We start from the raw sequence: 13,028 nt of genomic DNA on the forward strand, positions 1-13,028 counted from the left end.
TAGTTGGTAATTATGAATTAATACTGGAAAAAAAAACAAAAAAAAAAAAAAAAAAAAAAAAAAAAATAGCGAAGCTCATGTAGACTGGCCAGGGAACTGGATCGGGTAGAAAAAGTTTATTTATGTGTGACATTTCTTAAGCACAAAGCAGCCGAGTTATGAGTCAATATGTGACAATAAATGTAACCGATGATAAAGCTAAGATAGACTGGAGTAATTGTATTGCGTTGGAAGTTATTTATTTAACTGAACCGAATCCATACTCTTTATTATTATTATTATTATTAATATTATTATTATTATTGTTATTATTATTCATATTACATTGACAATCGCGTCAGCACGAATTACTATTCGATTCATGTACTCATAAATTCGTACGCTAGATTATTAAGAAAAAAATGAGAATGAGTTAATTATTTATTAAATAAATGTAATAATAATTATTGTGTACCTAATATGTAAGTTTATCGTGAATAAAAACGAATCATCTTTTGTTGTTGTTGAATTTACGTCTTATTTTTAATGGAAATTTTATTGGTATTATTTTTTGCATGATAATAATTTGTTTGAATTTTTTTTGGAGAAGCTTTTAGCTGTCACACAAAATTTATTTTGGATTTGGTTATAAGTTATTTTTAAAAATTGGTTTTATTTTTAATTCTGTGAAAGAAAAATTTTTTTTCAATTTAATCAGTTTTGGAACCAATGATTTTTTAAAAATTTGATCAAATTTAAATTGACTTAAATTTTTTTTCTTGCATGAAAATATATATCTCTTGGAACATGAAAAATAAGTATGTCACGTTGGTATATATTTTAAAGGACATTGAATTTTTGAGAGCAATCTACGTGCTCAAAAACGATTAATTGCGAAGTTATGATAAAAATGTGATAGATATTAATTAATAATATTATTAAATAATAACTTACTTATGAATTATCAATAATTTTTTCAATACTTCGTAATTAAATAAATATTAACTGTCGCTAATTTTTCCACATATTTTTTTATAAATCATCAGTATTAATGTTAGTACTTGAATATTATCGATTATTTGTATTTTATTAATTCCATTGATTCATATTTTCGAATAAATTAATTATTTTTAAATAAATAAATAAACAAACGTGTGAGATTTGTTTACAATATCGCTATTTTGAAAAGAGCACCCTCTTTAAAATTACGCGGGAGAATTTGAAATTCGATTTTGCCAATAAATGAATGAAATATTCATATCAAATAAAATTAAAAAATTAAAAAAAAAACAATTCTATTATTGTTAGAATTTTGATGCATACTTATTATCAGTGAATAAAAAACTTTAATCAATAACTTTTTTTTTAAATTTACTCACGCTTCCCGCCATTTCCATTTTCCGCGGCCGGTGCCAGTAGGTTGCCGTCGAGAAATATATAAATAAATTAAACACATAAGCACTCACTAAACTAATGCAATTATAACTACTAATTAATCACCAACCTATCACAATCACTTGATTGTATTATTTATAATAAAAGAAAACACAAATTTTATCATTTTTATATGATACTAAATCCAGAGAGCAAAGCCGGCACTGAATTTAATTTATTTAATAACTCACTTACTAAAACACGATTAAACATTTAAAAATATTCCTCATTACAAAAAAAAATAATTCAAAAGTCACATTAGACTTATAATAAACCGACACGACAATTATATAAATTATTTTTAAGAGTTTAAATGAGAACGACGCCGAGACGCTTGATTCAGTGGGAGCCTGGCCCCGAGTACTTGGAAAGAAGCTTAAGGCGCACGCGCAACCGAATTTAGTCAGAACTGCGCAGGTCGTTTCCAACTGACGCCACAACTACGCAACTGTGTTGTATCCAACTTCATTTTGCCGCCGTCTCAGTAACTCGGACTCTTTGTAGCTCGTGAATAAATAATTAAAATTTATGGTTTTTTCGTTTAAATAAATTATAACTCATGTCTCTAAATACTCTTCACCACCCATAGGTCATTTAGTGATAATAATTTAATCGGGACTCGAGACTTAAATAGTAAAAAAAATAACTTAAATAATTGACTGTATCTTTTCCATTGTTCGGCTATCGGTGTTCGTTGTCGTTCGTTACATAAATTTATAATCAGTGTAAGTGACTTTTATTAATTATTATTTATAAAAAAATGTGTTCAAAAGTTATCAGTGATCATTAGTGTATAATTTTCAATTTTTTTTATCAAGTGATTAGTGTAAAAATAATTTTTTTTTTTTTTTTTCACATTTTTCTATGCTGCCATCTTGAAAAAATTTATTCAAATTATTTTTTAAATTATGGGTGCATACACAAATGCTCTAGCTCTAGCTCTAGCCAAGCGTTGTCATATAGTGAGAGCTAGAGCTAGATCATTTTCAAATGCACTTTAATTAATATAATTATCGACACAAATAATTTTTAATAAAATAATTAAATTTCAATTTTGAAATATCGGGTCAAGTTGTCGCTACGACGCGTCGCTGTAGTCGACGTTCAAACTTTTGCTAGAGTGGGGGGCGGTTGATGAATCGCAAAGTCGATTGCTTTATATCAACTGACGGTTCTATAGCGGCAGTCAGTATCATCAAAATGGCAGCAGTAGTCCAGATCGTTCTTTACATTTGAATTAAAACGCAGTGTTGCAGTTATGTCGTGTAATTATTCATAAAATTAATTGCTCATAGTTATTGTTTAAATAAATTGTGCAGTGTTTCTAAAATGTAAATTGTGCAAAGTGTCTGTGGTGTCGTTAAGTATGAAGTGTCCAGTGCTAGTGTGAAGTGTTGCTGATGGTTGATGCTGATGCTGACAACTTCCAAGTTCCTGATCCAAATCATCTGGCATCGTCTGGTAGGGAAATAGCAGTTAAGTGATGTTTTTTAGCTGCAATACACTTGGAGCAATTTAATTCAAATCTCCAAGTGTATTGGGACACCCTTCTGCATATTATTTCCCCGCCAAGGTTTGTTTAAACACTCAAGTGTTTTTTTTTATTTAATATTTTTCTACGATATTCTGCTGCCATTTTATTTTAACGTATAAATTTTTATTTATTTCCAATTTTAAATAATTTATTACTTTTATGAAAAAGTATTAAAGACTGACTTATCGGGGTCTTAAAAAAAAAATTTCCTTAGGATTGACCCCTCAGAGGGCCAGTTTTGTGTTGTAAGACGTTGTTTTTATCTCGTGTCACCTAAAAATTATTTTGACCACGAATCGCATTTATTTTACTCATTTCCGTACCCACGGATTTTGAGAAGCGATTTAAGGACAATCGATCCCCGGAAGAGTTGTTTTAAAATTCTGAATTTTCTTAGCGGGAATTTAAAAATAATCAAAACTAAAAGTTAACGTGCAATTAAGCAACGTAATGGGCAATGAATAAAAAAGTCAGGAATATTATTCATTAATTTTATTTAATTTCTTTAGGAACAAATACATGCGTTTTCCATCATGTTTTATTAATATACATCAATTCACGATTATATAAACTGTAGAGCTGTCACCCGTATGGATTAAGGAACGGACACTTTAATAATAAATATCATAAACTCGATCCATATCATCCCGCCAATTTATTTAATTGTATTAACCCTTTATTATCTCAACAACAGTGCAGCAAAACAATTACACTGTGCACTTATTATTATTAATATTATTATTATTTTTACTGAAAGTGTCTCTTTCCGTTTAATTTCGCGGCTTATACACTTATTTATTAATCAATATCAATATTAATATTAATATATTTATCCATTTAAATTTATTTCGTAAATATATAACATAAAAATCAATAATTCTTAATATTATTAATATTTTAATAGTAAAATAAATATATATATAAATATATATATTTATTCCAATAATTATTCTTAGAGAAATAAAAATAAACAAAGATACTCATGGCACAATTGAAAAGTGTCAATTAAATGATAATAATATTTTTAATTAATAATAATTTTTTATCATTTATTTTATGTATTTTTTTTTCTCTATAATATATTATTTAATATTTATTTTAAAATTTATAATCTAATCCTCCATATTCTTGCGGAAAAAAATCTGTCGATCGCGATTCTTAAATTTATTATAATTTCGGCGACATCAAAGATGAAGAATAAATTTTTTTTAGTTTTGTTATTATCACAGAGGAATCGACACTTGAGTCACCTCGTTGTGGCAAACGAAAGTCCGATCGCAATAATCCGTGGTAATTTTTTTTTTCATTTAAAATTTTTAAATTTATCCAAGATAATTACATTGTAAAAAATTGGGAGTTAATTTGGAGTGATTACAGATTTTATTCAAATTCAAATTTACTCCAAGTTACGGAGTTTTCACTAAAAATTACTCCGCCGAAGGAGTAAATATAGACTTTGACTTTTCATTGGAGAGATTTCGAAGTAGTTTTGATATTTTTATTCGTACTCACTCCAGTTCGGAGTTTTCATATGAAAATAAACTCTTCCGGAGTAAATTTTACTCCGTTTCAGAGTTTTAATATTAAAATAAATTCTCCCCGGAGTTAATTTTACTCTGATTCGCTCATATTAAAATAAACTCTCCTTCGGAGTAAAATTTACTCCGAATGGATTAAATAAATAAAGTCATCGACTCTGAATTTACTCCGTATTTACTCCACTAATTTTTTACAGTGCAAGATTACAATAAAATAAAAAATATAAAATATAAAATAATAATAATAATGACAGTTATATTGATACTAATAATAATAATGAATTAATTAATTAATTATCAAGCAGTATGTGAACGTGCACTCACATCCAATCAGTAATCGGTTAATGATCTAATTATAAATGTTTGCATATCAATCTATTTGGTAAATTTTTTAATTAAATGACTGTATCAGTTACTGGATTATTACTATTGTATTTTATTGAACTGTTATGTTATGTTATGTATTGTTTAATTATTTATTTATTTGTGGAATAAGCTGGGAACTTATGCGATGAGCACATGATGCGATTGCACATTTAAATGATAAACTAAACAATTAAAACCAAACCGAAATCGCTGTTAGAAAATTTGCTACGGAATATTTTTTTTTTTTATTCTTTACCTGTCGAGGCATTATTTTCCGAGGCACGACAATTAAATACCAAGCGCATTCCCAACCATCAATCAGATCAATCAACACATGCGGGGTAACTACGCTCGCTTTATTTATTTTTATATTTTCATAATAAACTTCTTTTTTTTTCTTTGTTTTTTATTGAGTGCACCAAGGGAACATTTCTCGATCAATATATCAATATCAATATCCTTTTTAAATAAACTTTGTCCAGATGGAATGTGTTCATAACATACTTTGCCACATATACTCTCACATTGTGCTCATTATTTTATTTAGGAGCCGCATTAAATATATATATGCCTCTATATCTATCATTTTATAATTAATAATAATATTTATTTATTTATTTATATATATAATATATATATTTATATGAAAATTATTCACTCCATATAAATTATTTACAAAACAACGAATAGAACTTAAAAAATTAACGCGCGAAAATTCAAATCTCAAAACACCGTAGCGGTGACTCGGTCACTTTGTTCGTTTGTTGTTCGCCGTTCACTCGAAAAAAAAAGTCTTAAAAAATAATAAAAACAGAAATCTACCAACAATTACTACATCTACATATTTATTATTTTTGAGTTAATTAATAAAATGTTTTTAATTTTAAATTCTTTGGTAGCACGTGATGTACAGACAACCATACAAAGAATTCTATTGTCCGATCGTGACAAGGTGGTCCCAACCGCCAAACATAATTCTTATTATTATTATTAATATTTACAGTCGACTATTCGTTATAAGCTTGGTCTTGGGGATGTGGGAGAAATTTTTCTGAGAATTTCAGTTTTTCACTATCGTACATTTAGTTTTGTTCTTGAGTATCCGTTATAAGCCTTCTCTATGTTATATTTATGTTTTGTTACATACGTGACTATTACGATTTTTCTGGTGCTTATACACTGTAACAAATCGGGAGTAAATTCGGAGTGATTACGGATTTGATTGAAATCCGAATTTACTCGTAGTTTCGGAGTTTAAAAAAAATCACTCTGTATAGGGAGTGAATAGGGAGTTTTTTTTTCAACGGAGTAATTTCGTAATGGTTTTGATTTTATTTAAACCCACATTTACTCCCATTCGGAGTAAATTTCACTCCAAGGGGATTAAATAAATAGTCACCCCTACCGCATTCACTCCGGATTTTTTTACATTTTATTAATAAGGATAATGGTCTATAAAACTTTTCAATTATAACAGAAGCTTTAAATTGACTTCATGATTACAATTATGGACAATAAATTATATTTACTCCGCGAAACGTAGATAGTAAATTTTTATAATTAATTTATCTATTTTTTCCTATTCTTAGTTTGTAATTTTGGATACTGAAAGTAGCTGAGGTCTAGTAATTTTTTAATTTTTTTAAAAAGGATAAATTTAAAAAAATTGCACCTATAGTTTTTAAAATTTTCTACAAGTGCATTTATTTAGTATTTTTTTTTCTAAATTAAATTGTTGAAAAAAAAAATTTTAAAATTGTTAATTGCCTGCTAACTTCAGGGGCATTATAATTTTGAGAATTTTAACGGAAGCTTATGACGGATTCTCTGGTACAAAACTCTTCAGAGTGGTCAAGTGGGAAAAGCTGTTCGGACTCATTACTCCCGATTGAGAGGAAGAGGCTTATGACGGGCAGTCTACTGTAAATAAATAATAATAATAATTATTTTAGTTAAAAATTATATTAAAATATTCAGCAGGTCTGTTGACATTAATCCTAGAGCTCTGGTTAATTAGACACAGCTCGTAATCCTCTGTACGTAAATACAGGGCATCCATATGTACACATAACACACATACGATTAATTACGAATGGATAATTTAGCTTGGTAACAACCGCTCAATGTTCATTTATCGCCGTGTCCGATATCTACACGATTACCCATACAAATTTATGTATACATCTACATAAAATACTTATACTTAAATAATATGTACAGCACACAATCCACAACATAATTCATATAATTACCGAATTATTTTATTTTTCATTCGTCCCTTCAAATCTCAACATTTTATTTTTTTTTAATTACTCGAGTCATTAACAAAATTATAAACAATTGATTTACTCCAAGTAAAGTATGTAAATAATCAAGCATTTTTTAATTACATTCATTATATATTTTTATAATAATAATAATTATTATGATTCGCATAAGCAGTCACGTATTCACACAAAAACATTAATAATAATATAATATTTCTTACGTTAATTAAGTAAATATTTTAATTTCTTCGTCTATGTACACCCTGTTTATTAATTTCAATTAATTATCATATATTTATAATTAAATATTCAATTATTCCAATGAGTGGTCACTCGAAAATTATTAACTCTAGATATTAATTGCGCATTTTATTACTTTTTTTAAACTTAATCTTAAAGTACATTTACACTTATCCATTCACTAGACTCGTTATTATTATTATTATTATTATTATTATTATTATTAATATGTAATAATATTATTTATATGAAAGCTTTAAGTAGTAAATAATAAAAAAAGTGATAAAGTACCGAGCAATTAAACAATTAGACGTAAGCTAGGCTGCTGATGAACTTTTTTTCAGCATTAAAAAGTAAAATAAATTGACCGCCGGGATGTGAAATTTTCCATGCCCGCGGCGGGAGTCGCGATTACGACTGTCGGTAAGTCGATAATATTTTATCGAATTTTCCTTCCGCTCCTCGCTGGTCGCTCGCGTTAAATTTTCCAGTTATCAGTAGATTTTATTGTTGGTGATGTTGTTATTTATCAGCTGATGATCCAGTAGAATTTACGGCTGCTGGAGCAAAAGCTGTTCGAGCTCGTCGGCAGATCTAAGCAAAAATGCCGCCGACTCTCGGTACCCGGTTATCAGCTGCCTCACGGCGGTCATTTCAGTGGCATTCAACTTGTGGCTTAGCAACGGCTTCGTGTTTTTCATACTCAGATCAGTAGGTCCTGAAAAATTTATATTTAATTACAATAATTATTAAATTTATTATCGCGGACGATCCGATGGATTAATTAAGTATGGGCATAAAGTTGCGATAAATAAAAATAATAAAAATAAAAAAAAAACAAAACCAGTATTACTTTGTGTACCGTTGCTTAGCAGGCCAGATGTGAAGCTCTGAGTAGGATAAAGTCCAGCAGAAAGAGTCGGGGGCACATTGGTGGGCCCAGCGCGCTGGAATGCTTGGCTGAAGTTTGGTCTGTACATCGCGGTGGGTGCACCGCCACTTGCAACGCCGTTTACCGCTGATGAGCTAACTATCGTCGCTTGGCTGTAAATCACAATTGGAAAATTGTTCTTCAGGAAATTTATCCATCAACGGGTTCATTTAATGTCGCGCGTGCTCAGTTATTTAATCGTTTTTGTCTCGTATATAGAGTCAATCATAGTCAAGGTAAATGGCTTGATAATCACCGTTTGTCATATATATTTTATATCCAATAATCTATATATATTTTTAAAATTTATCATTTTAATTTTAAAAATAAATAAACGCCTTCGGTTATCAGACGATGATTAGACAATAAAATATATCATTTACACGTAAGAAGTGCGAGTCATTAGGGGCATAGTGATATAGATATATATGTGATGGTATACATTTTACGTTGTTACCAAATCCCTTATCAATATCACGAGTATCTGTGCTAGTCTATAATAACTTTGGTTAGTTCTGTGTGCCAATGGAATTACAGCGCTTGTATTACGCAAGCAGCAACTCTCTGTAGTACAGTTTAATGTATATATGTATATATATGAGCTAGACGATGATCGGTTGCATAAACGTACCTCATAAGACCCTTGTTGTCGGAGGACGTCAATAGTTTGGATGTTGGTGCAAGCGACAGAGGCGTTGAGGCGAGGGTACTGCTGGGTAAACTGGCCAAGCTGGTGAGAGGCGCGAGGGATGTCATCGACGTCGGTGGTGTGTCCTCTCTCTTTCCTGGTAGCGATTTTATTGGAGTGCTTGAGAAGTGCTCCAAGCTCGATCGCACGTCCGTTTGCTGAAACATTAAAAAAATCATTATCATTATTAATATAAATATAATATAAATAATGTTTTATTTTATGAAGACTATAATCTGTGTCAGTAGCGTTTCTTCATTAACTGATATTTTATTATCGACAAAAGTTAATTTTTTTACGTCGCGTTCTACTTTTATTGGACGTAGCTTGGGTTTTATATTGAGTAGACGTACACGGTGCATTTAACTCATCTGTTTGAGTTTAATTTTTAGTACCTGTCGGTGCTCATCCTGCGAATAATCACAAAGCTGCTGCTGGTGATGATGCTGATGCTGCTGTTGCTTGTGAATGACCCTCAGGTTTTTTTTTCTCATTGTAATAATTATTAAACTTGCAGCTTGTACGTTTATAAATATATATATATGTATATATAATATGTATACATATATATAATATGTACACGGACGATGATTAGTCCCACATGTAAATTGTCGGGTTATCGATCATCATTTCTAATACGGTTGCACTCGTCATCGTGGCTCAGCACGTCGCCACGTTTTCTCATTCGAGCATCTATAGACGAATAGAATAAGAAAAGCCAAGTAATGTAACAGACGTGAGTCAATCTGTACAATCACTCGGTGGTATATAGACCGGCATCGACATAATTTCTCATTGCAAGCAACGCAAATAACAACGCACGGTCTAGTCACATTCACACATCGACACTTTGTCCCAACATCCGTCACTTCTCTGCTCTCCTCTCCTCTCTTCTCCCTCTTTTTATATATATATATATTTTTCTTTTTGTTACAATGATTCTTAATTCTCAGTTCTCGATATCTCTTATTCGCATCCAGCTCCCATCGAGACTAAGCTCTGTTGAAAATGACAACGGACAGCCACCGCGATGACGACGACGTAACAAAAAAGATAAGACAGTAAGTGCCAGAGCGAATCAGTATTAAATCGAGGGATTCGTTGTACGGACAACGTTTTGCTGGTTATGATTATCAAGTACTGATGATTAATACAACAACAACAATAATAATGATAATAATAATAATAAACTGACTAATAAATCGACGAGATGGAGAGGTGATGAGCTGGGTTAAGACAATGAGGGTAAAAAAATAAAGTCCAATAGTTTGTTGTAGTGAGGGAGATACTTAACGATTCAAGACGCAATGAAAAGTAAGAACTGGTGATGCTCGAGTTGTAAAGAGGGGACCAGATGCTGCTGTACTGTGCTAGTGTGTGTGTGTGAGTGTGTGAGTTGAACGGGTGAGTAATATACAAGTTGGGAATTCGGTAAAAGAAGGAGAAGCAGTGGCAGCAGAAAACACTCGCGACGAGTACAGAGCAGAGGAGATGAACCAGCTCATAGCAGACGTATAACCCGAGTTGTAAGTTGCGATGATGATTATTCAGACGGGGAGATCTTGGGCCGGATGTAGGGAGGTGTTTTTATGAAAGCCAAGCTGTGTGGCGTTGACGTCAATTATATAGGTGCAGGGACCGATGGCTGTGTTGAGCAGCATTGAAGCCAGTCAGCGATCCTTCTGTCCCCTCTCCCTCTCTCTCACTCTTTTACTTCTCTAATGGGTTAGCCCGAGGTCGAGGGTTATCGCCAGAGGGATTTTCAAAATAGATAGCGCGACTGTTTAAACAACTCGAAACGTTACCGGGAACTCGTTTCGTTGGACGGACAGTACAGACTTACGCGTAATCCTGGAACCCGCTGGAATTTAGTCCAAGTGTGTTAAATCCATTGATCAAGCCAACAGTAAGCGGCGATAAGCCCAAGAGAACCGTGATTTTATCGCTCGCAATTCTCCTACTGTACACTTCGGTTTGCTTGAGCAAGCTCGGTTGCATCATTTTTTTTCCTATTTATTTTTTATTTGTCGACGCCGGAGGGGCCAGAGTGCACGGCCGATTTACGCTTAATGTGTGCGTCTACGTCTGTGTGTGTGAATATATTGAGACGACACCGAGACGGCAAAGTGGGAGAGGTAAGCACGATTCAACCGCGAGGTTATCAGCGTTCTGCCCCTGTTAAATGTGCCGTATACCTCAACAGCGCAGTAGTCCCAAGTCCCAACTTCCAACTCACGTAGCTCTGTTATGTGTTGTAATGTAAACTACTGGCTATGGCTACGGCTATAGGCTATAAAATATATACACACTGTACTCGAGTGAGTCGGAGTTTAACCAGCACACAATCAAACAACTCACACATACGCAATACTTGCGTACTGTGTTCTCGAGTTTACTTGCTCTCTTGGTCTCTTTAATCTTAATACTCGACGCAAATACCCACTCACACTACACGCACTTCTCCGGGTTGCTGGCTGCTGCTGCTGTTGCTGCTACTGATGCCGATGTGCATGTGAGTGTGTGCATATATGTACAAGTATTTCTTTTTATTAAGCTGGAGAAAAAGAAACGGGTGTATAGACAATTTTTTATGGGACAAAATTAGAACGACGTGTAGATGAAGAGCAAGACTGAGAATGAGACTGAGACCAAGAAGATGAAGATGAAGATGGAGATGGAGATAGAGAGAGGCACGGGATAAAAAAGAGGGCAGAAGGACTGGGAGCATTCGACGTGAGTTATTAGTCTCCGCTGAATGGTTTACTCACCGTAGCCGCTGGCAGTGTGGGCATGGGCTGTGAGACCGGCTCGAGCCCCAGCCTCATGCGTTTCGCGTTGTCGCTCTCGTTTTCGCAAGCCGTTGCCAAAATTTGCTCCGCCTGCACCGAGGTCAAGTGAGCCGGCGTCGGTCTCGCCTGAAATAATAAAATAAAATTACTAAATAAAGTTTAACCGTCACTGAGAGTACAACGGAGCTAAATAAAACCAAACGACCAAGAAAAAATAAAAAAGAAAAAAAAAAAAAATGTTAAAAGTAAAGAGCCGAGCTTAACATCAGCGGTGAGATGCGTTCCAGGCATTCCGGAAATAAGCAATGTGGGCTCTGGGGTTCGCTCTCGGTCTTAACTTATTTTTATTATTTCTTTGTCCCATTTTACGTCCACCAGAGACTCACTCCGACCACCAGAGCAACAAAAATAAAAAATAAAATTAAACATAAAGGTAGACTTACCGCGTCCCAAGGTGCGCCTTCTCTGCCCCGCTTGTTCCTCCTGCAGCTCTTCAGATACGTTCGGATTCGCTTCCTCGCGCGTTCAGCAAACTCGGGAAACTGTCGAGTGCAACTGTCGATAATTGCTTGGATCTTCTCCTTTGGCTGCTTCGAGATTGGAACGATGCGGTCCAAGTTCTCGTCGACGAAGAGTCTGACGAACATCTGCCGGAATCGAGAGGACAATGAGTAAGAGAATGATGATGATGATGATGATGATGATAATAATGATAATGATGATGCTGATGGGGTATATTGAGAACTAGAGAGAGGGAAACGGCTACAGGGTCTGGAATCCACGCTTTACTTTACAAAGATCGCTGTGTAGGAATTAAGAATTAAACCGTTAAAGGGGACCTGCCGTGGCTCGATTAAACTAATTGTAATTAATTAACGAGGGCTACCGGCGGTAAGTGAGCGAGTGAGTGAGTGAGTGAGTGAGCTAGACACACCACAGCACAATACAGAATACACTAGCCGGTTGTGTGAAGCCTCTGACGCTCTTTAGTACTAAAAGCCAACTCGAGTCTTATATACAAAGCACTCTGCTGAGTAAAAGTATAATTAAAGTAAACAAAGAAATTAAAACACTTGTTTAATTCCCTTTTCCCTCTCCCTTGCCCGTGACTCCGAGTTCATAGAGCAATGCCGTTTTAATGAGCAGTCGAAATAATATAAACTTGTACTTAATAATAAATAGTAAACTCGGAGTAACTGCTGATTAAATTAAATGAAATTATGCAATCGTGTTATGCATTAGCGGTTTGAATAAATGAATAA

At 33.2% G+C, this 13,028-nt stretch overlaps 1 protein-coding gene across 3 annotated transcripts in view; it reads right to left on the reverse strand.

The window, feature by feature from the left end:
- Positions 1-3,424: 3,424 nt before the first annotated feature.
- The window catches only part of LOC103568865 (nucleolar protein 4-like), a 35,001-nt gene continuing 25,397 nt past the window's right edge, over positions 3,425-13,028 (reverse strand). For 2 of the 3 annotated variants that reach the window (XM_008545871.3, XM_014440808.2), the window contains 5 exons: positions 12,210-12,413; positions 11,746-11,892; positions 8,921-9,135; positions 8,212-8,402; positions 3,425-8,076 (listed from right to left, as the gene is read on the reverse strand). In XM_008545871.3, the coding sequence (XP_008544093.1) occupies positions 7,910-8,076; positions 8,212-8,402; positions 8,921-9,135; positions 11,746-11,892; positions 12,210-12,413 (924 nt within the window). In that variant the 3' untranslated portion in view covers positions 3,425-7,909. The remainder of the gene's footprint in view (positions 8,077-8,211; positions 8,403-8,920; positions 9,136-11,745; positions 11,893-12,209; positions 12,414-13,028) is intronic. The other variant, XM_053741946.1, reaches the window with a different exon arrangement.

This window comes from Microplitis demolitor, chromosome 1 (genome assembly GCF_026212275.2).
Source record: "Microplitis demolitor isolate Queensland-Clemson2020A chromosome 1, iyMicDemo2.1a, whole genome shotgun sequence".
Taxonomy (NCBI): domain Eukaryota; kingdom Metazoa; phylum Arthropoda; class Insecta; order Hymenoptera; family Braconidae; genus Microplitis; species Microplitis demolitor.